The sequence below is a fragment of the Mytilus trossulus genome, chromosome 2, assembly GCF_036588685.1.
Source record: "Mytilus trossulus isolate FHL-02 chromosome 2, PNRI_Mtr1.1.1.hap1, whole genome shotgun sequence".
NCBI lineage: Eukaryota > Metazoa > Mollusca > Bivalvia > Mytilida > Mytilidae > Mytilus > Mytilus trossulus.
The window spans coordinates 65,401,435-65,429,137 of NC_086374.1; the positions used below are offsets into that span (position 1 = coordinate 65,401,435).

General features: G+C 32.0%; 1 protein-coding gene across 1 annotated transcript in view; it reads left to right on the top strand.

Moving 5' to 3' along the window:
- Positions 1-27,703, top strand: part of LOC134707804 (protein SCAI-like) — a 39,197-nt gene that overhangs the window by 2,592 nt on the left and 8,902 nt on the right. Inside the window, exons 2-12 of the mRNA XM_063567848.1 lie at positions 17-112; positions 8,314-8,400; positions 12,708-12,806; positions 13,979-14,075; positions 14,558-14,656; positions 15,251-15,403; positions 15,928-16,053; positions 18,810-18,990; positions 19,750-19,846; positions 20,584-20,665; positions 22,867-22,939. Coding sequence (XP_063423918.1) covers positions 17-112; positions 8,314-8,400; positions 12,708-12,806; positions 13,979-14,075; positions 14,558-14,656; positions 15,251-15,403; positions 15,928-16,053; positions 18,810-18,990; positions 19,750-19,846; positions 20,584-20,665; positions 22,867-22,939 — 1,190 coding nt within the window. The remainder of the gene's footprint in view (positions 1-16; positions 113-8,313; positions 8,401-12,707; positions 12,807-13,978; positions 14,076-14,557; positions 14,657-15,250; positions 15,404-15,927; positions 16,054-18,809; positions 18,991-19,749; positions 19,847-20,583; positions 20,666-22,866; positions 22,940-27,703) is intronic.

A 27,703-nucleotide genomic window follows, 5' to 3' on the forward strand; every position in this document is an offset into this window, starting at 1 on the left:
GTTTATTTATTTTCAGAGACCTCCCTCAGTATGGACATAAACAGTGGCAGTCATATTTTGGTAGAACGTTTGATGTATATACAAAACTTTGGAAATTTCAGCAGCAGCACAGGTAAGAATTGCCTCCCATGTCAGAAGATGGTTGTGCATGCAAGAGTGTACTTAAATTGTCTCCCTTGATGGATAGGGGTCATGCATGGGATTATAATTAAATTGTCAGCTTTGTCGTATAGTGGTCATGCATGGGAGAGTATGATACAATTGTCTCCCTTGTGAGATGGTGGTCATGCATGTGAGAGTGTACTTAAATTGTCTCCCTAGATGGATAGGGGTCATGCATGGGATTATAATTAAATTGTCTCCTTTGTCGTATAGTGGTCATGCATGGGAGAGTATGATTCAATTGTCTCCCTTGTTAGATGCATATGGTGGTCATGCATGCGAGAGTGTACTTAAATTGTTTCCCTTGTTGGATAGTGTTCATGCATGGGGAGTATAATTAAATTGTCTCCCTTGTGGGATGGTGGTCATGCATGTGAGAGTGTACTAAGATTGTCTCCCTTATCAGAAGATGGTCATGCATGTGAGAGTGTACTTAAATTGTCTCCTTGTCAGAAGGTGGTCATGCATGGCGATGCATGAGTGAACTTAAATTGTCTCCCTTGTCAGAAAGTAGTCATAGATATACATGTAGGAAGATGTGGTAGTGTACTTAAATTGTCTCCTTGTCAAAAGGTGGTCATTCATGTGAGAGTGTACTTAAATTGTCTCCTTGTCAGAAGGTGTTCATTCATGTGTGAGTGTACTTAAATTGTCTCCTTGTGGATTCGTTATTATTCGTTGAATAAGTTTATGTGGGCCCCACCTTTAGGCGGGTCACCCTATTGTGATCAGTCTGTCCGTCCGTCCGTCCGTCCGTAACACTTTCTTATCATTGGTGAAGATAGTGTCCGCTCCATATCTAGATAACCATTATGATTTTTATACTTAATACTTAACATGATTATTAACCAACACCAGAGGGTGTGTCATGTTGTATGTACAACTTCCTAGGTCAAAGGTCAAGTTCAAAAACTTTGGTTTCAGTTGACAACCCCGTGTCCTGTGGTGAAGATCGTGTCCGCTTCATATCTAGATAACCGTTATGATTTCAAAGTTTATACTTGACATCCATTTTAACAACCGCCAGAGGGCGTGTCATGATGTATGTACAACTTTCGAGGTCAAAGGTCAAGGTCAAAAACTTTGGTTTCAGTTGACAACCCCGGTTCCTGTGGTGAAGATCGTGTCCGCTCCATATTTAAATAACCGTTATGATTTCAAAGTTTATACTTTCATCCATTTTAACCACCACCAGAGGGCGTGTCATGATGTATGTACAACTTCCTAGGTCAAAGGTCAACATTAAAAAAACTTTGGTTTCAGTTGACAACCCCGTGTCCTTTGGTGAAGATAGTGTCCGCTCCATATCTAGATAACCATTACGATTTTATACTTAATACTTAACATGATTATTAACAAACACCAGAGGGTGTGTCATGATGTATGTACAACTTCCTAGGTCAAAGGTCAAGGTCAAAAACTTTGGTTTCAGTTGACAACCCCTTGTCCTGTGGTGAAGATCGTGTCCACTCCATATCTAGAGAACCGTTATGATTTCAAAGTTTATACTTGACATCCATTTTAACCACCACCAGAGGGCGTGTCATGATGTATGTACAACTTCCTAGGTCAAAGGTCAACTTCAAAAAAACTTTGGTTTCAGTTGACAACCCTGTGTCCTGTGGTGAAGATTGTGTCCGCTCTATATCTTGAGAACTGTTATGATTTCAAATATTATACTTGACATCCATATTAACCAACACCAGAGGGTGTGTCATGATGTATGTACCACTTCCTAGGTCAAAGGTCTGTCTGTCTGTTGGTCTGTCCATCGCTAATAAATTTGATCCACACTATATTTTGAGAGGACAGCTGTTATTATTTCATACTTTATACGTGACAAACATTTTTAACTTAACATATATATTAACCAACACCAGAGAATGTGTCATAATGTATGCATCCTAGGTCAAAGGTCAGTCTGTCGGTCTGTCCATCCGTTCGTTGTTCTTAACAAATTGTGTCCGCTCTATTGAAGGCATAATTCTAAAAATATGTGACAAATATCAATTGGGTAGCACCTTTAAACATATTGTTCAAACATCAATCCATATATCCAGAAGTCACCTTAGAGTAGTCAACAATGAGTTCACATCATGCAGTCATATCACTATTATACTATGAAAGTAAGTTGAGAATATTTATCAGTTTTAACTTAAAATCTTAGATTAAAATCACACATGATACTATGTAATAACTTCAAATAATGCTTCATATCAGATTATCCATACACTTTCTTTACCCCACGTTATTGACAGTGGGGCCCACAGAGATGGCTCCCATCTCAATGATATCTAGTCATCCCTGGTTTTGTGGGTACTGGTGAATCACAGATTTAAATGTTAAACAAAATTCAAATTTAATAAACATGTAGGCTTAAATGGAGAAATTCATAAAGTCATGAAATCAAAATATCAATGAAAATGCAGTGAGCATTTGCCTTCACTTGGCATCCATATTGTCATTGTCCTACACTTTTTAAAGCTCCTCTCCTCTGAAATTACTGAACCAATTTCAGCCAAACTTCAAGGGAATCATCCTTACTGAAATGTATTGCAGGTGATCAAGATCTGTCTTATTAAATATTATGTTACTGATTACAAAATGATGGTTAAGTTTGACTATTAATTTTCAGTTTCCATCTTAGGAGTTATGGTTCTTGATAGATTTCAGTGGCGGATCCAGAAATTTTCATAAGTGGGGGCCCACTGACTGACCTAAGAGGGGGCCCGCTCCAGTCACGCTTCAGTGATTCCCTATATAAGCAACCAAATTTTTTCCAAAAAAGGGGGGGGGTCTGGGCCCCCCTCTAAATCTGCCTCTGCATTTGGAAACATGCACAGACTTAGCTTAAAATTGCCTTTTTAAAATGCAGAAACGCTGGTTTGCTTCCAATTTGACAGCTTATTCCTTGTTCTAAATTAATCATTGAATATGATATTAATGTTGATGATCAAGAATCGAATGTGCTTAAACTAATTTAGACAATTAGAAAAAGTTACTACCCCAAATCCTCTACACAAATTTGAAGTACCATCCATGAAATAAGTTGATTTTATAACAATCAAGTGAAGACTAGCTTGTGTCCAAAATTTGGACATTTATTGAACAAATATGCACCTAATTACTAGTCATATATATATATCTAATTCTTTGTCAGTTATCCTTTTCTGCACCAATTGTATAAGAAAATTAAATCAACGTGTGGCTTGTTTGATCTTAGTTCTTCATTGGTTAAAATCTGATTATGACGTCAAATTTTCTTGCTCTCATCTGAAATTCCTATTGTGACGGCATGAAAAAAGGCGACCATGCCTGATGACAGAAAGAACATATTTTTTCCAGATCGTACTAAAAGAAGGAATAAGCTTTCCTACATTTTGTTTGAAAATCATTAGAGAAACAGATTCCACCACCAAATCTCATTTTATACATTATTTATCCACTCCAAATCTCCACAATTAAATTTTAGATACTTGAAACGCTTGTCGAGCCTCACATTTTAATTTAAAATTTTAACTGTATTGAGTAGATAAATATCGTATCACACTAAATGCAGCGGTAGAATCTACATGTATCTATTATAAACTTCATGTTAAAATGCAAGATTTTGATTGGTTCTAATTGATACGACAACAATTTACTCCATCCCATGGCTTATACTATATTACTCTTCACAGAGACCCTTATCAATTGTGTGCTTTTTAAAATATATAGTAAACATAATTCCTTAAAAAAAACTCTTTGAGCCGTTTTCATTTAACTGTGGTGACTTGGTTTATATCCATTGAACATGTTTAAATTTCTCATAAGACATAATCGAATTGAGGAGTGTTAGAACTTTATTAGCTGATAAATTGTTGAAACTGTCCATTTTTGTTGAGCCTGCATCTTTTGTCACAGAAAGCTGAACATAGCGGCGTTAGCTAACTTCTTAAAAGCTTTATATTTTAGAAGGTAGAAGACCTGGATGCTTCATACTTTGTATATGATGCCTCATGGTATGAAGTTTCTGTCAGTCACATGTCCAATGACCTTGACCTCATTTTCATGGTTCAGTGACTACATGTACTTGAAAAAAAAGTTAGATTTTTTGTAATGTTAAATTCTCTCTTATTATAAGTAATAGGATAACTATATTTGGTATGTGCGTACCTTGCAAGGTCCTCATGCCCTTCAGACAGTTTTCACATGACCTCAACCTCATTTCATGGATCAGTGAACAAGGTTAAGTTTTGGTGGTCAAGTCCATATCTCAGATACTATCAGCAATCGGTCTAGTGTATTCAGTGTATGGAAGCACTGTAAGGTGTACATGTCAGCTGACAGGTGTCATCTGACATTGACCTCATTTTTATGGTTCAGTGGTTATAGTAAAGTTTTTGTGTTTTGTGTTTTTTGTCGAGCCTGCAACTTTTGTTGCAGAAAGTTCGACATAGGGATAGGGATCCGACGGCTACGGTTGGGGCAGTGGCAGCGGCGGTGTTAGCTCACTTCTTAAAAGCTTTATATTCTAGAAGGTGGAAGACCTGGATGCTTCTTACTTTGTATATAGATGCCTCATGTTTTGAAGTTTCCGTCAGTCACATGTCCAATGTCCTTGACCTCATTTTCATGGTTCAGTGACCACTTGAAAAAAAAGTTAAGATTTTTTGTAATGTTGATTTCTCTCTTATTATTAGTAATAGGATAACTCTATTTGTTATGTGGGTACCTTGCAAGGTCCTTATGCCAGTCAGACAATTTTCACTTGACCTCGACCTTATTTCATGGCTCAGTGAACAAGGTTAAGTTTTGGTGGTCAAGTCCATATCTTAGATACTATAAGCAATAGGGCTAGTATATTCAGTGTATGGAAGGACTGGAAGGTGTACACGTCCAACTGGCAGGTGTCATCTGACCTTGACCATATTTTCATGGTGCAGTTGTTATAGTTAAGTTTTTGTGTTTCGGTCAGTTTTTGGAAATTCTTTAAGCAATAGGTCTACTATATTTGTTGTATGGAACGATTGTAAGGTGAACATGTCTAGCGAACAGATGTCAAATGACCTTGACCTCATTTTCATAGTTCACTGGTCAAAGTAAATTTTTTTCAGTTTTGGTCTTTTTATCAAATACTATACGCCATAGGTCAACTATATTAAGTGTATTGAAATATTTTATGATCTATATATTAGTCGGGCAGGTTTTATTTGACCTTGACCTCATTTTCATAGTTCATTGCTCAGTGTCAAGTTTTTGTGTTTTGGTCTATTTTTATTAAACTGTCTATAAGTATTAGGTCAACTATATTTGTTTTATGGAAGCATTGCTAGCTGTACATGTCAGCCTGGCATGGTTCATCTGATCTTGACCCCATTTTCATGGTTCATTGGTCTGTTTAGTTATCTTGGTTAATGTAACGTTTATGTGACAGTTGTAATAAAGCTTTATACTTAGGACTATCAACATAATATCAATGATAAGTAAAGAAGGCGAGACATTTCAGTTTGTGCACTCTTGTCTTATACTGTATGCAATAGGTTTACTATATTTGGTGTATGGAATGATTGTAAGGTGTACGTGTCTAGCTGGCAGGTGTCATCTGACCTTGACCTCATTTTCATGGTTTAGTGGTCACACAGTTAAGTTTTTGAGTTTTGGTCTTTTTTTCTAATATAATATGCAATAGGTCACCTATATTTAGTGTATGGAAATATTTTATGATCTGTATGTCAGTTGCACAGGTTTATTTGACCTCGACCTCATTTTCATGGTTCATCTCTCAGTGTTAACTTAAGATTTTGTTATTTGGTCTGTTTTTCTTAAACTACAAGCAATAGGTCGTTCATTGGTCAATGTTTAGTTTTCTTGGTTAATGTTAAGTTTATTTGAAAGTTGTAATAAAGCTTTATATTTAGGACTATCAACTTATAATTAATATCAATGATTAGTAAAGAAGGCAAGACATTTCAGTGTGCACACTCTTGTTAATACTTTGGAGAGTTATATTATTTTATTATTTCAAATATTGAGACATGAAACTTAGAAAATTGAATAGTGCCAAATTATTCATGATTTTGGGGTTCTTACTGAAATGACTAAGGCAAGTCAATGATTCTTTTAAATTTTTTTTTTAAAGTAACCTGAATTCCTGAATTTATTGTTACTGCAGTGCTCTTTTAGGTCATGGAGACTAGAATAGTAAATTACATGACAATAAATATCCTCTTCTTACTATTGGACTGGCCATGGCGAAAAAATAATGATGCCCTGGACTAGCCTTCAACAAATCTTAGTGAGAACCCTTGTTTTGTGTCATCTGGTTTCACTTTGTGTGCCAGATGTTTTTATTTTAAAGGTTAGCCTTTATGCCCCATTTATGCCAATTATGGGCATTATGGTTTTTAGTCTGTGCATCTGTTTGTTCGTTCTCTGTTAGTTCGTCTGTCCGTCTGTCCCACTTCAGGTTAATGTTTTTGGTCGAGGTAGTTTTTGATGAAGTTAAAGTCCAATCAACTTGAGACTTAGTACTCATGTTCCCTATAATATGATCTTTCTAATATTAATGGCAAATTAGAAATTTTACCCCATTTTCACGGTCCACTGAACATAAAAAATGTGCAGATGGGGCATCAGTGTACTAGGGACACATTCTTGTTGAGTATATTACTAGTTGATCATATGAATCCGATAAAAGAAACAAGACAAGCTAAAAGGGGAATGGGTGCATCATTTACTCATGGCACAGCTCTTTATTTCAAATAAATACTACTTGGTAGTCCTTAAAAAATGTTCTAAGTCTCGGGCATCTAATTGATTGCTAAAGGTCAGACTGCTGAGCCTAAAAATAACAACTTCTAATTATGTATATGTAACTATTAAAATGATAAAGGAACAGTTGAAATTTTGGACCCCATTCTGTTCTTTATTTTGATAAGCAATATAAAGGCATGAGAAAGTTGATTAATATGAAAAAGGGGGGGGGGGGGGGTTTGAGATCTCTAAAAAACAGTTTTGCATTCCCACCCATTCATATTCCAAGCCAGGAGGAACCTTGTTACACTGCTACTTTTGCATAGGTACTTAAAATCTCTAGGTCAGGAAATTTACTTTTATGCCTCACCTACGATAGTGGAGGGGAAGTATGTTTTCTGGTCTGTGCGTCCGTTCGTTCGTCCGTTTGTCGGCCGTCTGTCCCACTTCAGGTTAAAGTTTTTGTTCAAGGTAATTTTTAATGAAGCTGAAGTCCAATCAACTTGAAACTTAGTACAAATCTTTCTTATATATGATCTTTCTAAATTTAAAGGCAAATTAGAATTTTGACCCAAATTCACAGTCCACTGAACATAGAAAATGAAAGTGCCAGTTTCAGGTTAAAGTTTTTGGTCAAGGTATTTTTTTATGAAGTTGAAGTCCAATCAACTTGAAACTTAATATGCATGATCTTTCGAATTTTAATTCCTATAATTAAAGTTTTGACCCCAATTTCACGGTCCACTGAACATAAAAAGTGATAGTGTGAAGTTCAGGTTAAAGTTTTGGTTAAAGTTTTTAGTCACAGTAGTTTTCGATGAAGTTGAAACTTAGTACACATGTTCCCTATGATGTGATCTTTCTAATTTTAATTCCAAATTAAAGTTTTTACCCCAATTTCACAGTCCACTGAACATGGAAAATGATTGTGCGAGTGTGGCATCCGTGTTCTTTGGACACATTCTTGTTTTAAGTCTGCATACAAGTCTATAGAAAAGTTGTACTTTGTTGAATAACTAGATTCTTGGTTTGCATATATATTATATATATATCAATGAGATCTATGACAAACTTGTATCCAATGAAAAATTATGAATCAACAGTAAAAATGTACAGGTCCTACATTTTTGTAATATTTATTGTTGGACCAACTTATCATGCTATAGTAAATAACTAAGGGTTTTCTACCCCAGGCCCAGGACTAAATTTCATTAACTGTATTTGGTAAAACCTTTCAGAATTTTTGATCCTCAATGCTTTTCAAATTCTTACCCTTTGAACTTTTTTATTCAAGCTTCACTAATAAGTCTTTTTTGTAGACAAAACATGAGTTTGGTGTACAACATTATAAGCCAGGTACATGTATCTTAGATGAATTTATTTTACAGTGATGACAGTATTACATTTGTTTTTCAGACAAATATTAGATACCAAGTATGGTTTGAAGAGATGGCAGATTGGAGAAGTGGCATCAAAGATAGGGCAGCTATATTATCACTATTAGTGAGTATTTGTAAAGAGGGATGCAAATAAGATATTATTTTTGCTGAAAATGTGTACAATTGTAAAGTTCATGTACTTGAAAAGTCAATCAAAAACCCAACAGTGACAGATTCTAAAATGATCCAATGTTGAATCCTGAGTGATGGACACATTTAAAATTGAGAAGTTCCAAATATTTATATGTATCCATATACATAATATATGTTTACAATGATAGATACCAAATGTTTTGTGTAAACATAATATGTATACACAAAACATTTGGTATCATGATAAAATGTTTCTTTAGATTAACCTCCAAATTTGACAATACATGTATATATATACATCTGATTTAAACATGAAAATATAGCAAAAAAACTTCTTTCTCCTTCTTGTCCCTTTACTAAAACATGGACCAATTTACCCACTCCCCCCTATTTAAAGAAGATATGTTTTAAACTGCTAATTAATCACAGTAGGAGAAACATACATGCACTGCAGTGCTGGATGTCTTAAGAAAGTTGCTGCAATAGCTAATACAATTACTAAATGTTATTGAACTGTTTTCTCCAACACCTACTCAACGAATTCTGGAAATTCCTGATTTTGTTTTGTAAATTTTGTTTTTGTCTATTTATGGAAATATCAAGGATTGTCTTTAAATGAAGGATCAACATTTACAGGCTTTCTTAAATAAAATGTTATTTTCAAAATAAATCATTTCAGTTACTAAACGCAATAAGTAAAAAAAAAAATGAGACTTTTGGACATAAGTAGCTTTAAAATCCAACAAATTTCTGTCCATTTTCAATAATTTCTGTAAATACATTTGCTTTATAGTAAAAAAGATAATGAAATTAAAAATTAATATGAGTATGGTTTGTAATTATATTAAAAGCCTTGGTCAGTGGAAGACTTTCTCTTATTCTATACTGTAGTACAGACTATTACAATATATATATTTATGTTAACAAAAAAAGATAAGTTATTATCGGCATGGTATAATGACTAATTCACACGTAATCTACACATATTATTGGATTTTGTATCAATAGAGGCATATATTTGAGAAAATTATGACGAGCTTGTATCCCATATCAAACTATATACTATCTCTGTAGCATTAATTATGGATACTGTGATCAATAAACAACAAGTAGTGTAATTTTGTACGTAATTGATTTTTTAGTCTGTAAAGTTTAGCGACATTAGCTAGTATGAAATTACAAAACAAATAATTTTGCTTCAGGGCAATAATTAGGTCATACAGCTGTAATTGGTGTCTTAGTAGTTCAATATTATTGAGATAATTAGGTCATCATGTAGTTAAGTTAGATTTGACTGTATTGACTTATTGTATCATCAAAGATGCATATATATAACAATTAATTAATTTTAACCCAAATGAATTTTGTCTTTAACTTAATATAGTGACATGTAATGACTATAAGTAAATTAATTCTAGCCTTCAACATGATTATAACACTACATCAATGATATCATGGTTTTTTAATAACATTAAATAAAGTTTAATTAAGAAATAAATGCTTCTTTATACAAATTTACTATAGTGTTAAAGCTTGAATGAAGCACATTTTGAGAAATCTATATATTTCAGAAGGTAAAAGACTAGTAGGATGATCTATTCTTTGTGTACAGGTGTTTTATTATGTTTCAAATTTTTTATAGGAAAAAAAATTTTCTTCGTATATTGCTATCACATCACGTTGGCATCGTCGTCTGCATCATCGTCGTCGTCCGAATACTTTTAGTTTTCGCACTCTAACTTTAGTAAAAGTGAATAGAAATCTATGATATTTTAACACAAGGTTTATGACCACAAAAGGAAGGTTGAGATTGATTTTGGGAGTTTTGGTCCCAACATTTTAGGAATTAGGGGCCAAAAAGGGCCCAAATAAGCATTTTCTTGGTTTTCGCACTATAACTTTAGTTCAAGTTAATAGAAATCTATGAAATGTTGACACAAGGTTTATGACCACAAAAGAAAGGATGGGATTGATTTTGAGAGTTTTGGTTCAAACAGTTTAGGAATTAGGGGCCAAAAAAGGGCCCAAATCAGCATTATTCTTGGTTTTCGCACAATAACTTTAGTTTAAGTAAATAGAAATTAATGAAATTTAAACACAATGTTTATGACCACAAAAGGAAGGTTGGGATTGATTTTGGGAGCTTAGGTCCCAACAGTTTAGGAATTAGGGGCCAAAAAGGGACCCAAATAAGCTTTTTTCTTGGTTTTCGCATCATAACTTTAGTATTTATAAATAGAAATCTATGAAATTTAAACATAAGGTTTATGACCATAAAAGGAAGGTTGGTATTGATTTTGGGAGTTTTGGTCCCAACAGTTTAGGAATAAAGGGCCCAAAGTGTCCAAAATTAAACTTTGTTTGATTTCATCAAAAATTGAATAATTAGGGTTCTTTGATATGCCGAATCTAACTGTGTATGTAGATTCTTAATTTTTGGTCCCGTTTTCAAATTGGTCTACATTAAGGTCCAAAGGGTCCAAAATTAAACTTAGTTTGATTTTAACAAAAATTGAATCCTTGGGGTTCTTTGATATGCTGAATCTTAAAATGTACTTAGACTTTTTATTATTGGCCCAGTTTTCAAAGGGTCCAATAATTAAACTAAGTTTGATTTTAACAATAATTGAATTCTTGGGCCTCTTTGATATGCTGAATCTAAACATGTACTTAGATTTTTGATTATGGGCCCAGTTTTCAAGTTGGTCCAAATCAGGATCCAAAATTATTATTTTAAGTATTGTGCAATAGCAAGAAATTTTCAATTGCACAGTTATAAATTCAGCAATAGCAAGAAATCTTCAATTGCACAGTATTGTGCAATAGCAAGAAATCTTCAATTGCACAGTATTGTGCAATAGCAAATATTTTCAATTGCACAGTATTGCACAATAGCAAGAAATATCTAATTGCACAATATTGTGCAATAGCAAGAAATTCCAATTGGATTTCAATTGAAGTTATCTTTCTTTGTCCAGAATAGTAATTGAATCAACTTAAATCATTGTTTTATACAATATACAATGTATATTCACTTTTACTACCAACTGATAGATTAAAACAATCTTTACCATTCAGTCATTGTCAGTGATAACAAGCACTTTTTTACATTTTAATATTTTATGATGTATTTAAATGAGTAGTTATTGTTGCAAACTTCATTAGAAATTTGAATTGAGATCAGTTTTGAAATAAGGGAAAGGGGGATGTGAAAAAAAAATTGGGGGGTCAATTTTTTTCATTTCAGATTTCATAAATAAAAAGAAAATTTCTTCAAACATTTTTTTGAGAGGATTAATATTCAACAGCATAGTGAATTGCTCGAAGGCAATTTTTTTTTTAAAGTTCATTAGACCTCATTCATTCTGTGTCAGAAACCTATGCTGTGTCAACTATTTAATCACAATCCAAATTTAGAGCTGAATCCAGCTTGAATGTTGTGTCCTTACTTGCCCCAACCGTTCAGGGTTCAACCTCTGTGGTCGTATAAAGCTGCGCCCTGCGGAGCATCTGGTTGTCAATCATGTCCTTGACCTTATTTTCATGGTTCAGTGACTACATTAAAAAAAAAAAAATTGTTGTTTGAAGTACTCAATTATTATGTTTAACTATATTTTGTATATGGGATCCTTGCAAGGGCAACCTGTCCTTTAGATAGGGTTCTACTGACCTCCACCTCATTTCAAGGATCAGCGATTAAGGTCATGTTCTCGAGGTTAAGTCCATATTTCATATACTTAAAGCAAAAGGTCAACTATATTTGTCATATATTGTAGAATGATTATTAGGTGTGCATGTCTGAATTATAGGTTTCATTTTCATAGTTCAATGGTTAATTTCAAGTTTCTGTGGTTTGGTCTATAAATTGATACTTAAAGCAGTAGTTCCACTATCTTTGGTGTATGGAATTTTCAAATGTAGTTCATTTTGTTTGAAATGGCTGATTTGACCTTGACCTCTTTATGTTAATGGTTTATTGGTCACTGTTCAAGTCTTGTAATTATGTCTGTTTCTCAAATATTATAAGCAATAACCTAAGCTTATCAGCGGTATGATATAAAATTAAATCAAGTAAAGGAGACGAGACAATACATACATGTATCATGTGCACTCTCGTTTTAAGATAAAAAGAAATTTCAACGTTAACTCTGTTTTCTGACTAAGTCAGTACAGCAAGTTTTTGAGCAGGAAGATAAAAAACATTTTTTTCTTAAATTAAAAGTATTCAATTTGTTATTTCACTGTTCTATAACCTTTTTTTTTATTTATTTATTTCAGTTTGAGAACGAGTGAAACCAACTATTTAAATGAGGCCTTTAGTTTTTACTCTGCCATTAGGAATAGAGGATACTATTCAAAAGCTAATAAAGAAGAAAGGTTTGTAGTTTATTTTAAGCACACATCAGGGGTAGATACAGGATGTTTGAAAGGGGGTGCAAATCATGAAAATGAAACGTTTACTGAGCAGAGTGGGTGAAATTTTGTAAGTACAATTTGGTGCTTTTATAAGAGGAATATATTTTCCAATTTAAAATATGCCCTCTACACACACCCTCCCCCTTAGTTCTGCCGTTGCAAGTTAGTAAAAAAACAGTATATAACTTTGTTTAACCTCAAAATTGATCATCACTGAAATTGATTTATGTTTTGTTTTTTTTCTCACTAGAAAGGCATATTTAATTTTTCAATTGACTGTATAGAAAATATATATATAATAAATCAAATAGAACTTCCACCGCCTTCAGTAATGATCTATAATTCAACAATGTTTTTTGCATATTGACACTTGATCTCACATTATGGTAGAAGGTATTGTTGAAATTTTATGAAAATTGTAGAAATTATCAAATGCTTTCAAATAAATGAGATGGGATATTATTCCAAATTCCTGTATTCCTATGGGATATCTGTTCATCGGACTAATTTAATTATTTCACCTAGTAATGAGTCCCACTCATGTGTCCCTGAATAACCTTCATCTTTTGTCAGCACTTTTTGTTTTGAATCATTGATTTTAATTCATTATTTTTTTTTCTCATTTCAACAAAATGTTCTGCATACCGGTATTCAGATTTTTGTTGTTGTAGTTTATAATCAAGTTAAAGTTTGATAGAGCGTTCAGTATGTGAAAAAAAAATGAGTTCTGAAAATGATCAAAATAAAGATGACTTCGTGATATTAATGAAAAAATATATATATAAATAAAAGCAGATTTCCAGGTGTATTTACTACTATACTTGTATATTTATTAATCTCTGTTCAAAAGGAACCAGTTTAGGCAGTGAAATAAGAAGCAATCAAGCATGACACAACTTTTTATTGGAAATGTTAATACTTTCTAGATTGAAATAACGAAGGTTTTCTTGTTTTGTATACTGCCTTCTAGATTGCAATAACAATACAAAACAAGAAAACCTCTGTCATTTCAATCTAGTAGGAATTTCCCCCAGAAAACTTATGAACCAATTATGCCTATAGAACTGTACAAAAACTAAATTTATATCAAAATTATTAACTTTTATTAAACTTCTCAAAATGGCTTCTTACAGATCAGACTTGATGGTGAAAAAACTCAGATTTTATGCCAGATTTATAGTTGTATGTTTGTTGCTGAAAAGAATGAAACTGGTTAAAGATTTAGTAAAGGTAAGTGTTAACTTTATCAAGTTTTTATCAATGGTTTTAAACTTTAAATAAAACATGTATAAAGGCTCATGGTCTAAACAAAGTTTACCAGTAAAAGGGGGCAAATACAGATTCTGGGGAGTTAACTGTTGTCAGTAGTCTTTTGTACAATAGGGCAAATAAACAGGAAAATACTTTCAAGTTGCTATACTTTTCTATTATTTGAAATATGTCAGGATTTTAGGTATTAACTTTGAAAAATTAACAAACAATGGCTGAATATTTTATTAAAATTTTATGAGCATTCAATTCAGGAGATCTACATGTTTTGTATCTTATTATTATACAACAGCTTACTTTCACATTTGTTATACATTTTTATGTTTTAACTAAAAAAAGTTAACACTGTTATTCTCCATATATATATGAACTATACTGTTAATGTCCAATAGTTTATTGAATATAAAAAAAAATTAGAAGTTTACTATTTGATTATTTTGAAGGAATTACAAACACAGATAGAAGACTACACATTAACCTATGAACCCGAAGATCAAATGGAATGGTCCTTAGTGGTGGGAGAAATCAATGCATTTTTAGAGGTAATGATTTGGAATGATATACTTTTCAAATACTAACTGCATACAACATTAAATGAATAGGGGTTTTCATGTGTTAAATCTCATACATAAATGAATTGTATATCACTGTATATGTCTTTTGATAGTATAATTAACTGAAATCAAAATGATATTGACCATATTCCAAATATAAGTTTTACCCTTGTCCATCCGTACATTCTTCCCAAAGTTGATTTCCATTCTCTAAATTTAGTTTGCCTCTACCAAATGTATTGAAACTTATACACAATGCTTATTTCCACAAAACACAGAACAAGTTTGAATATTGGTGGCGTCACTTTAACTGGTCAAGAGATATGACTCTTTACAAATGAAAAAATTGCTGATTTTTCATTTCTGTTTTGTAATTTTAGTTTGCCTAAACCAAATCAAATGTTATGAAAATAAACTCACCATAGATACCAGGACTAAATTTTGAAACTTATACACAATGCTTATTACCACAAAATACAGATCAAGCTTGAGTTTTGGTAGTGTCACTTAAATCGCTCTAGGTTTTATGTACACCAAATTTGTCTTCTATTTTATTCATTAATAAATAATTTCTTTTTACAGTCAGATAATTTAATAGACATCCATGATGTGGACCCAAACTACTTCTTGTTGTCACACAGACTGACGCCATTAAACACGCCCCCATTAGACAAAAGTACACCAGTGTATTTAGCATTACAAGAAATTATCATCGTTGGCAATACAGCAGATCAGGTAAGAATATTTTAAGAATTGGGGGGTTGTCTTCCTGACACACTGCAATAATTAATGAATTATTAGAAATAAATTATATACTATCAGATTATTCAATCCATCTTATATGGGATTTTGCCTTTTCTATCCCTTTGTCGAAATGTATGTTTGATATTTAAACAATCAAATGTAGAATATAGACTTTGTAAAAAATAAGCATTAGATATAATAAGTTGAAAAACACAAATAACAGAGAAAAGTTTAAATTTTGAATTACCTGGTATTGAGATTTTCACTTTTGATAAAAAAAACCAAATACTGATATTTTATTCAAATGATTTAGAAGATGAAAATCAAATCAGATTTTTTTATTTACAGAAGAACTTTACCGCAGTCAGAAAACTAATTACTATTGTACAAATAGAAATACTAAATTCAGAAAAAAGATTTGGCTTTCAGGTATTTTTAGGGGAGAATTATTGAGTTTTATGTATTCAATAAAATATTGATTTCCTCTTGACTAATGTGGAAGATTTTGGTTTCAGGTTAAGTTTAGTGAATTAACACTTGATATGTTCCGGGTGCTACAGACTTTAGAAAGAGAACCACAAGAAGATTTTACAGGAACCCAGATATACGATGCTTCTCCTGCTCCTGGTAGACCACCATTTGTAAGTCTTAGTAAATTCATTTTATTATGAAATATATCGTTTATTATTTGAAATTCTAACATGACGTCCTTCAAACGCTTTGAGTACACACCCGTGGTAAAATATGAATATATTCTGTTCCTATTGTACTCCCACGTCATATGTATTTTAATGAATGAGCTACCCGACGTCATAGAACAACGACGTCAGAATACAAGCATTTTACGGGAAAATACACACTTGTGAAACCGAAAAGCATCACAAGGAGAAAACGTAAACAAACGATGCTAAAATGTGATATAGGCCAATTTTTTGGGCCAGGTGAGCTTTTCTCATCACTTTGCGTCCGTCGTCCGTCGTCGTCGTCGTCCTGCGTTAACTTTTACAAAAATCTTCTCCTCTGAAACTACTGGGCCAAATTAAACCAAACTTGGCCACAATCATCATTAATGTATCTAGTTTAAAATTTGTGTTTTTTTACCCGGCCGACCAACCAAGATGGCCGCCATGGCTATAAATAGAACATAGGGGTAAAATGCAGTTTTTGGCTTATAACTCAAAAACCAAAGCATTTAGAGCAAATCTGACATGGGGTAAAATTGTTTATCAGGTGAAGATCTATCTGCCATGAAATTTTCAGATGAATCAGACAACCCGTTGTTGGGTTGCTGCCCCTGAATTGGTAATTTTAAGGAAATTTTACTGTTTTTGGTCATTATCTTGAATAATATTATAGATGGAGATAAACTGTAAACAGCAATAATGTTCAGCAAAGTAAGATTTACAAATATGTCAACATGACCAAATTGGTCATGTGGACCCCTTTAGGAGTTATTGCCCTTTATAGTCAATTTTTAACCTTTTTTCGTAAATTTCCATATCTTTTACAAAAATCTTCTCCTCTGAAACTACTGGGCCAAATTAAACCAAAATTAGCAACAATCAACATTGATGTATCTAATTTAAAATTTGTGTTTTTTTACCCGGCCAACCAACCAAGATGGCCGCCATGGCTAAAAATAGAACATAGGGGTAAAATGCAGTTTTTGGCTTATATCTCAAAAACCAAAGCATTTAGAGCAAATCTGACAAGGGGCAAAATTGTTTATCTGGTCAAAATCTATCTGCCCTGAAATTTTAAGATGAATGGGTCAACTGGTTGTAAGGTTGCTGCCCCTAAATTGGTAATTTTAAGGAAATTTTGCTGTTTTGGGTTATTATCTTGAATATTATTATAGATAGAGATAAACTGTAAACAGCAATAATATACAACAATTTAAGACTAAAAAATAGGTCAAAATGACCAAAATGGTCAATTGACCCCCTATGAAGTTATCGTTTTTACAATCAATTTTTAACAATTTTCATAAAATTTGTGAATTTTTACTAACATTTTCCACTGAAACTACACGGACAAGTTCATTATAGATAGAGATGATTGTAAGCAGCAAGAATGTTTAGTAAAGTAAGATGTACAAACACATCAAAATCACCTAAACACAATTTTGTCATGAACTGTCTGCTTCCTTTGTTTAATTCACATATACCAAGGTGAGCGACACAGGCTCTTTAGAGCCTCTAGTTTTAAAAACATATAAAACATTTGAGTAAATTTTCATTAAATTCATCCGAAAATGTCTAAATACATTATTGTAAACAGCTTAAGCATGTCACTTTTTCAGTTTATTCCATTCTATTACGCGAATTGAATGGTGCGTTTATTTATTGGAACGGCAAACATCAGCCTTCACCTAGAGCGCTTTGATCCTAAAGAATTGCCGTATTTGTCCTATTAGAATCGAAATAATTCATGGGGGCTTGAATATATCTATATTTTACCATGGGTTGTCCCTTTATGCCGATATTTTACCCCTCGCTATCGCTCAGGTTAAAATATTTGCCATAAAGGGCCAACCCGTTGTAAAATCACGATATATTCAAGCCCCCATGAATTATTTCTTAATTGAAGTTGTTTTCAGTCAAAACTCCTGGTTGAATGAGAACAATTTTCTAGTTAAGAGACTAAAGAAGTATATAGATATAAAAAGATGTGGTATGAGTGCCAATGAGACAACTCTCCAGCCTAGTAACAATTTATAAAAGTAAACCATTATATGTCAATAGTATGGCCTTCAACATAGAGCATTGGCTCACACTGAACAGCAACCAAAAAAAAAAACCTTTCAAACAGGAAAACCAACGGTTTAATCTATATAAAGAAACCAGAAACACTTATTAACCACAACAACAAACGACAACTTACTCAACATCAGATTCCTATACCAATTTAAGTTGATGAGAACATTTTTTGTTGTGAAAAGTGGTAAATAGCCTCATGAAAGGACAGTAGCTAGTAATGTTTCGACCTTGACCATTTCAAGCCTTTACCATTTTGTACCTAAGACTCACTTTCACTTGTTTTCTATCTATGACAATATCTACTATCCATGATATATATGGATAGTAGAAATTGTGATGGAAAGAAAACAAATGCCTTAGTATGCTAATATTCACCATTTTGTACCCTTTTGAAGTATATACATGTATTGTATAATTTATTTGTAAATTATTGAAATTCCCAAAAGTGTATACTTAAAAAAAGTAAAGATGCTTAAGGCCTGTTACAAATTTTAAAAAAGTATCTAAGGCCTTTCTAAAAGTGTATAAAAAATGTTAAATAGGTAAAATGTGTTTTGAGATGATTTTTTTGAAGAACTTATTACTTAATCAGAAGTAGCATATGAGAATATTTCATAATTTGCGATATTTCATTTCAGGAAAATGGAGACAAAAATTCCAAGAGAGATAACCCCCACAAATATTTATTGTACAAACCAACATATAGTCAAATGAATACATTTCTAGCCTCTGGTTTTAAAGAACTCCCTCCAAATGGTGCCATGTTATTATATTTGTCTGCAGATGGTAGTTTAGGTAATGCCAAGCACACAGATGATGGTAAGTTTTACTTTAAAGTTTAAGGTGGGGAGGGGCCGGTGCCAACATTTATTGAACTACATTGGTGGTTAATGTAGAGACATTTTATATGACCTACTCCAAATGTTGGCTATGTCTTTGTTGGCTCTGTTTATAAAGAGAAATTCAAATTCAATTTTGAATTAGGCTGTTCGACTTAATTCACCAAGAATAAGAATGCTGCGGTTTCCTAGCAACAATGTTATAATAGTACCACTATTCATGTAAATTTATGATATAGATGGTTGGTATTATATATAAAATTGGCATGAAGGTCTATTGAAAAAAATGTTACAGGTGGATTAACTACCTATCAAGTGCTTTTAAATTGTACATAGAATAACAAATTAGTTAACATGGTTCAACTACAATTTGAAATACACTGGAATCAAGTATAAATTGATCCTTGGAATTTATGTTACGTTACTGTGGATTCATTATATATTATTCATTGGATAGTAGTTTCCACAGAATTTGTGAGTATAGGTATTCGTGAATTCATTTGTTCAATGAAGAACAAATTTTTCTACACATACAGGCTTGCATGCACACTTAGGCAAAATTACCACATCAATTACCCAGGAAAAACAATTTATTCTTAAATCCACAAAAAAGGATAACCGCAGTATATATCTTCTGTAAGATGAAGCATTTGCTATTCTTACCTCAATTACAGCTCCTTATGACATATTAAGTATTACCTGATATTTTGATAAATAGAACCATTTTTTTTTATTTCAGCTGCCTATGATTTAGGAGGAGTTATATGTAACAGTAGAAAAGATGCTGATATTATCAATAAAAACAGAAGACCAGGAATGTTGAAAGAATCCAACTGGTAAATTCAAATATTTGATTTCAAAATATGTCAATTTATATTAAGCAATGCTTCAGTTTTTGAAATTACATCACAATGAGTAAAAAGATATGAATGAATGAACTAATTTTGAGATGATCAGACATACATGCAATGTTTTACATGCTGCATAAAAAACTTTACCAGCAAATTCTTTTGAACAATTCCATGAAGAAATTTAAAACTAAATACTAACTATATATAATAAAAGAAGATGTGGTATGATTGCCAATAAGACAACTTTCCACAAAAGACCAAAATGACACAGACATTAACAACTATAGGTCACCGTACAACCTTTATTAACAATGAGCAAAGCCAATACCTCATAGTTAGCTATAACAGGCCCCGATAAGACAATGTAAAACAATTCAAACCAGAAAACTAACGGCCTTATTTATGTAAAAAAAAAAAAATGAACGAAAAACAAAACAAAACAAAAGACAACCATTGAATTTACAGGCTCCTGATGTCTATAAAATAAGCAATAAACTCATATGATGCATGTCAATATTAAATGAAAGCATCAGTTTAAAAAAAAAAAAAGTTTCCATTCAAGTTTGAAACCTACATAAACACTTTGTTTTATTTAGATTTGAAAATGCATTTCTGAGTTATTGAAAACATCTGTAATTCCTTATGATAAGCTTCCAATAAATAAAAATATGTAATAAATCTAGTTTATTTGGATGTGAGGATAACACATTTTATCATTGCAGTTTACATCCAGGAGACCTATATCCTTACACAAGAAAACCATTATTTTTAATTGTTGATAGTGACAACAGCTCTGCATTCCAGGTATGTGTATTTTTATAAAGGTCTTCTTCTGGTTATGAAAATAATAAGATGTGGTATGATTTCCAATGAGACAACTCACCACTAGATACCAAATGATGCTAAAGTAAACAACTATAGGTCAATGTATTGCCACTAATAAATTGTGAGGTAAACTAGACTTATATTGTTTTTCCCCTTATTTTAAAGCCAGTTTTTAGCCAGGTAATTGGGCTTTATGTCTCCACTCAACATTTTAAGACGGGACATAAATCTGAACATTATACAAATATTCAAACCATGGGCAGTATGTTTAATTTGCCATTAATGAAAAAATAATCCTTGCTGTGAAGTAAATTAATTTAAGTAAAGAAACATTTACGGATAGTTCCTATGTTATCAAACATATTAAAATACATATAGAATAACCATACATTGTCTCGAAATATCAATGTTATTTGTACAAGGCTTAGAAACAGGTAGAAAGTGAGGCTGTGCCGAGCATTTCTACCTGTTTTCGAGCCGAGTACAAATAACATTGATAAACATATAGTATATATACCAATACACATAATTAACAGCGCCTGGTGATGTTTGATAGCCTGACCAGTTTCGGTCCAAAAAGGACCTTCATCAGAGGCAGAATGATGAAGGTCCTTTTTGGACCGAAAACGGTCAGGCTATCAAACATCACCAGGCGCTGTTAATTATGTGTATTGGTATATATGTTCCGGACCATATGAGTATTTGGACCATACGCATATGGTCATGACCATATGCGTATACTTATATGGTCCGCCCATACGCGTATGGTCGGACCATATGAGTATTATACTCATTTTGTTATTAACGGGCCGGACCATATGAGTATTTTGACCATATAGGTATTTTTTCAAATATAAAATAGAAATAATACAATAAACTTTATCTTAAAAACAAATGTGTTTAGAAAAAAATGAATTAATTTTTACATTTTAAAAGCTACATAAACATTAAATAATGATGCCACAGTCAGTTGATCTTAGTTTTCATTGCTAATTGTATTCGTGTGTGCTTTTGTATACGTAGAATGACATTCACACGGTACCATACATGAAGCTTTTCTGCGATTGCTTGTTTTGGCTGCGTGCAGTGATATCGACTCGGAGAATTCCGATGTATCTACGGTGTTTTCGAGAAACTGTTGATCTCTAATATCGTAAAATGAATGTCACAGATCATATTAAACAAAGGCAATAGCTATTTCATGGCTCTTAAATGCTATTTTACCGGTCTTATAATTAAGATTAAAATAGAAGTATAGAAATAAAGAATAGAAGAAAATAAAGAAACATACACTTTAATATTTTACTTAATAAAAATGTCTTTAAAAATATCATGGTCTTTTAAAAAATATCATGATCCTTGCCGGTGATGTCACCTACTTTACACAATAAAATTCCTTTTACAATATGTTCATTTAATTTTGACATCTCCTTATAATTGTACTTACAATAAGTAAATAATATTAACTGTGTGAAACTGTTTTTTTTATTATTTTTTTAATAATATGATAAAATGACATTTTAGTGAAGTAACATCCAGAAGGGTCACACCTAATGAAGATTTTAAAAGTAATCGTGTTGATTACCCCGACCATACGCATACGGTCATGACCATACGCGTATGGTCCAGATACTCATATGGTCCGGAACATATATACTATATTTTTATGCTTTTACATTTTTCTCACTGATACACATAGTTAATATGGCTTCTACTAACGAAAGCTCCATTTGGAGCTAATGTGTTTAGAGACTACTTATGTCAGTACACCTTTCCTATATTGCCTACAAATAACATTGATATTTCGAGACAATGTATGGTTATTCTTTATATATTGCAGCTCTTAAAACTGTTCTAAATGAAGTATTTTGGGTAAAATCATCATTTCTTAAATTTGAAGCGGGCGACGTTAAATTTCCGCGAACCTGTATGTTTTATTGACGTCAAAAATAAAAACACATTGTCAACGTCATAAACAAGGTGATATACAGTCAGGGACTGTATATCACATATGAATATACAGTCAATGCAATTTGACTGCTCAAATAGCACAGCTGCAGTATATATAGCAATAATAGAGGGTTTATTTTGATTTCTTGTGTCTTTTTTATTGTTCAAAATTTATGCTTGAAAGTTGACATGATGATTATAAAATGATGTATTATTTTTTCTCGTTTAAGAATTTTCCAAATTTGTTTGGACAACCAGTTGTATGCTTTCTATCACCAGAACAGGTCCCTCATGCCATGCAAGGTAAACATCTTTAAGATACATTGATAACAAAAAGACTACATTCAAATGAATATTTTAATATTTCACAATGATGTCCCTTTGCAATCAAAATGTACAACAACAAATGATTTTTTTCAAAATTCATCAAGAAGATTATAAAAAATGCATGAATGTTTGCTTCTACATGTATTTCCCTTCATAACTATTGTGTAGTTTTTGTGATTTCTTTTACTGTAAAAAGTATACAAATAGACAATCATTTCTCTTAAACTAACTGCATGAAAAAGAACCTCCTAGTAATAGCTTATTAGTTGACATTGATATATATATTTCAACTTTTGCTTCCGTAAGCATTGTATTACTTATTGAAATTTATAAAAACTATGCAAATTATAAACATGCTTTTGTTATATGTATAGCCATTTCTTTATTATGCATGTTTTTATTTTTTAGCTGTTAATCAACCTATTATAGGTTTGTTAGTTTGCTGAATTCCTTTCATTTTAAATTTCTTTGGGTCTATCCTGTATAGGTTCAAGAAAGGTGCATTTTTGGTATTTTCGCATACATGTATAAAGAAGAAAAAATTTAGAATTTTAATTTTATAGCTTTAAAATTCTATTTTTAAAAGAAGTAGATCCAGTTTTAACATTTGTTGTAATCAGATAGTCAGCATCATGGCACACAAGTTAAAATTGCTGTTGTATTTTCTGTTTATATTACAGCACATGAGCATGAGCAAGGTGTAATATTTAGACAAATATAATGCCTACTCATGTTTAAATGAGCATAGAACATTGAAAGATAAAATTATCTTGATTCCAATCAGAAATTAAAAAAAATAGCATTTTAACTTCGAAATCAACTTATAAGATACGTTTCAAATGAAGCCATTTCAATTTGATGACAGCCATATGATAAGAAAAATTGAACCATTTCACTAACAAAAAAATGAACAGCTACATCTTTAACTTCAACAAACAATATTAAATAATTTTCTACTGTTGAAAACCAACTGAAAGGTCCATTTGATCTCCACAGTTGTTTTATATACAAGTGAAATTGCAGTTTTGATTTTGGCATCAATCACATGCACCCATTGTTCTATTAAAATTACCAATCAACAAGTTGTTACAAGGGAGATAATCTGTGATAGTATTACTGTATGGTACTGTTGCACCTTTCTTGATCCTGTAGATTCTCTATACTTTCTTTGCTCATAGTTGGCATACTATAAATTTTATGTAGGCTATTATATGTAGGATTAGATTTTTGTCTCGCCTTGACGGAGTCAAAAAGCAATCATAGATATGACAATGTATTAGTTTGTGATTAGGTCTAGTTTATGGTGAACCACAAGTGATAGGTCAATCATATTTGGTATGCAGTTGTATAAGCATTGGCACATCTCATTTCCATGGAGATTATTTGGCCCTGCCTCCTCAGTCATGGTCTATTGACTTCGAAACTTTTGCTTATTTTAAATGTATTAGTTTGTGATTAGGTCAGTTTATGGGGAGCCACAAGTGGAAGGTCAATGATATTTGGTATGCAGTTGTATAAGCATTGGTATATCTCATTTGCATGGAGATAATTTGGCTCCACCCCTTGGTCATGGTCTATTGACTTTGATTTTTTTTCTAAGTTATCATGTATTAGTTTGTAATGAGGTCAGTTCAAGGGGAACCATTAGTGGTAGGCCAATAGTAATTATTATTCAGTTGTATAAGCATTGGCACATCTTATTTCCATGGAGAATATTTGGCCTAGCCCCTCAGTCACAGTTTAATAACTTTGAAACTTATCTTAGTTTACATGTATTAGTTTGTGTTATTAGATCAGTTTAAGATGAACTTCTAATGTTTAGTCAATGATATTTGGTATGCAAATTTATTGGCATTTGCAAGTATTGTTTCCAGGGAGATTATATAGCCCCACCTCCTCTTCATGGTTCATTGACTTTGAAACTTTTACATAGTTTACAAGTTAATATTTGTAATAAGGTTTGGGAACGACTTATAATAAATGGTATTTGGTATGCATTTGTATTAGCATTGGAACATCTCATTTACATGGAGATTGTTTAGCCATGTAAATCAGTCATGGTTCATTGACTTTGAATATTTGCATAACTTGTGTAAGATGTTAAAGTATTGCTATTTTGATTTCAACATTTGCATAATCAAAATTACAAAAAAAGGCGAAACATATCTCTGTTTATTTTTTATTTCAATTTTTTTTTTTTAATTTTGAATGAATCAAAGACAGTAAGATATGCCATCAACTTGTGGGAAATGCCTTCAAATGGGATAAGTGTTTGGACAAGCAACTTTAATGTTTAATACAATAATGATAAAAAATTGTGAATAATTTATCATCACTACTAAAATAATTTTATTAAAAGTGATTAAAACTATTGAGATATCCAATTTATAACATATATTCTGCTATTTTTCGTTTTCAGAGAGAAGTATGTAAATTATGTGTTGATTTTTATGGATGTTTGATAACACATGTATTTTATTGGCATTATTTAGATTCTCTTGAAATTTTTTGACAACATGAAAAGAATTTGAATGCATAAAGTTTCAAAGGGACCCTGTTTCCTTTCTTGTCATTGTTTGAGCTTTAATTCATTGTAATAATGATCAATAGATCCCAAATCGAAATTTAAGCTAGAAATAGGGGACTATATGGGCCCCTTATCAATCATATTTTTTTAACACAACTTTTACTAAAATTGTATGGACACTAAAAGTTACCTATTGAAAACAATGTTAAAAGAGTTGGAAAAGGTTGAAATTATATAAAACTTAAGTTGTCAAACCACTTTTCATAATTCTAAAGTTATCAAAAACAGCTGAAGGAATTTCAATTTACGCAGGTGTTAACATGGTTAAGAAAAATGTTGAAATTTTTAATATTATTTCATAATTTTATTTAAATTTTTCCTGTAGAAAGAAACATTGTTAATGTCTTTTGTAGATTTATAGAGAGAATCTAAATATTTTTTTTTTGGTATTGGTGTTGTCTTTTTGCTGCTATAGACAAGACATTTATTTGATAGCTCCACAAAGATTGAGAATCTCACATTGGCTGTTGTGATATTATTTATAGCAAACTAGCACAGTACTGTTATTTTATTTTAGTTTGCTGTAAATATGTTAAGTTTTTTTTTGTTTTGATTTATCCATTCATTTTCAATCTATATACATTTCAAAGATAGTAATCTCAATACTTAGTGTACACTTTACAAAACTAGATTTAATGTGAAAAATTTCCTAGTTCAGCCTTTTTTTTTTTTATAGAAGCTCAAAGTCTTTTCCCATTAATATAAGAAAACTTGCTACGGTCATAACTACTGTGGATTCATTTATGATTTGTGGAAACAAATTTTCATGGATGAAGGAAAAGTTGTATTTTGTTCTTTTGATATCGTCTGCATACATTCCTAAACAAAATTTTTATTCTTTAAACAGTTAAATTCATGATTTCCCTGCAGTACCCAAAAAATCCACTTAAATTGGTATCCACGGAATATTAATGAATCCACAGTATCTATAAACCCCATCCCCTGTTAAAGTATAACCCTTCCAGAGGCAGATTTAGGGAGACACAGGGGGCCCGTGCCCCCCCTTTTTGGGAAAAAAATTGGTTGCTTATATAGGGAATCACTGTAGGTCAGTCAGTGGGCCCCAACTTATGAAAATTTCTTCATCCGCCACTGCCTTCCCACACCCTACCATATATGTATATGTACTGGTAGGTATAATGCTGCTACAGCTATGACCAACTGGTTCAGTGTATGTGTAAATATAAGTACAATTTTAAACAGATTTGTTTGCATTGTAAATATTTTTATTGAATGGTAATTGTGCTTGCTTGTAGAAAGCTTTATAGATTCTTGCTTGTATATTTTTTGCATGTAGATGTTTTGATGATTTACATTCTAGCTCTTTGGTTTAGGTTTTGGTGTGTGGTTTGCCTTTTTTTTGCAGACAATGTTTGAATGCATTAATTTAGATATACAGAAGGATTTTAAATTTTAAAGAACTGATGGATGCCAGAGAAAAAAGATGTAGTTAGTTCAGTTAATAGTCTCAAGTAATTTTCAATCTCTACGTCATCAGAACTATGCACACAAAGTAATTGCAGTTATCTATGGACTAATTAATCTCGGCATGTTCTAAATATCAAACATACAGAAAAAATGGACTTGTTTTTGCCAAAAGTAAACTTTGAATATCTCACAAGAACAATATCACTTTGAAGTAGGGGTTTTGTATGACTTTTAACTTCAAAATTTTCACATTCCAAAGAATTTTACTTCAAATCAGTATGATTAAAATTATCCTAGCTCTGAATTATTAAACTTGGTATAAATGAATATAAAAGGGAAGTAATTGTCACACAATAACCTAGCAACTCAGTACACCTCTAACCAATATGTCAGTATCTAAGTTGTGAATAAGACAATAATTCTAAGAATATAAAGTTTCTGTGGATTCATTTATTTTTGTAGGTACATGTACCAAAATTCATGACTTTAGAAAATATGCATTTTCATGGATATATATTTATTTCTTTGAAAATCAGCATGCAAGCTTATAGAAAGTTCATTGAACATTTAATTTCGTGGTTCACCTGAACCCACAAAATCCATGGAATTTGGTATCCAATGAATAATTATAAATCCATGGAACATATTCTTAATATCTTGTTGGTTATGTACTTTCAAAATCACTGTTTACAGCTGTATAAAATTTAACAATGATCATTTTTTTC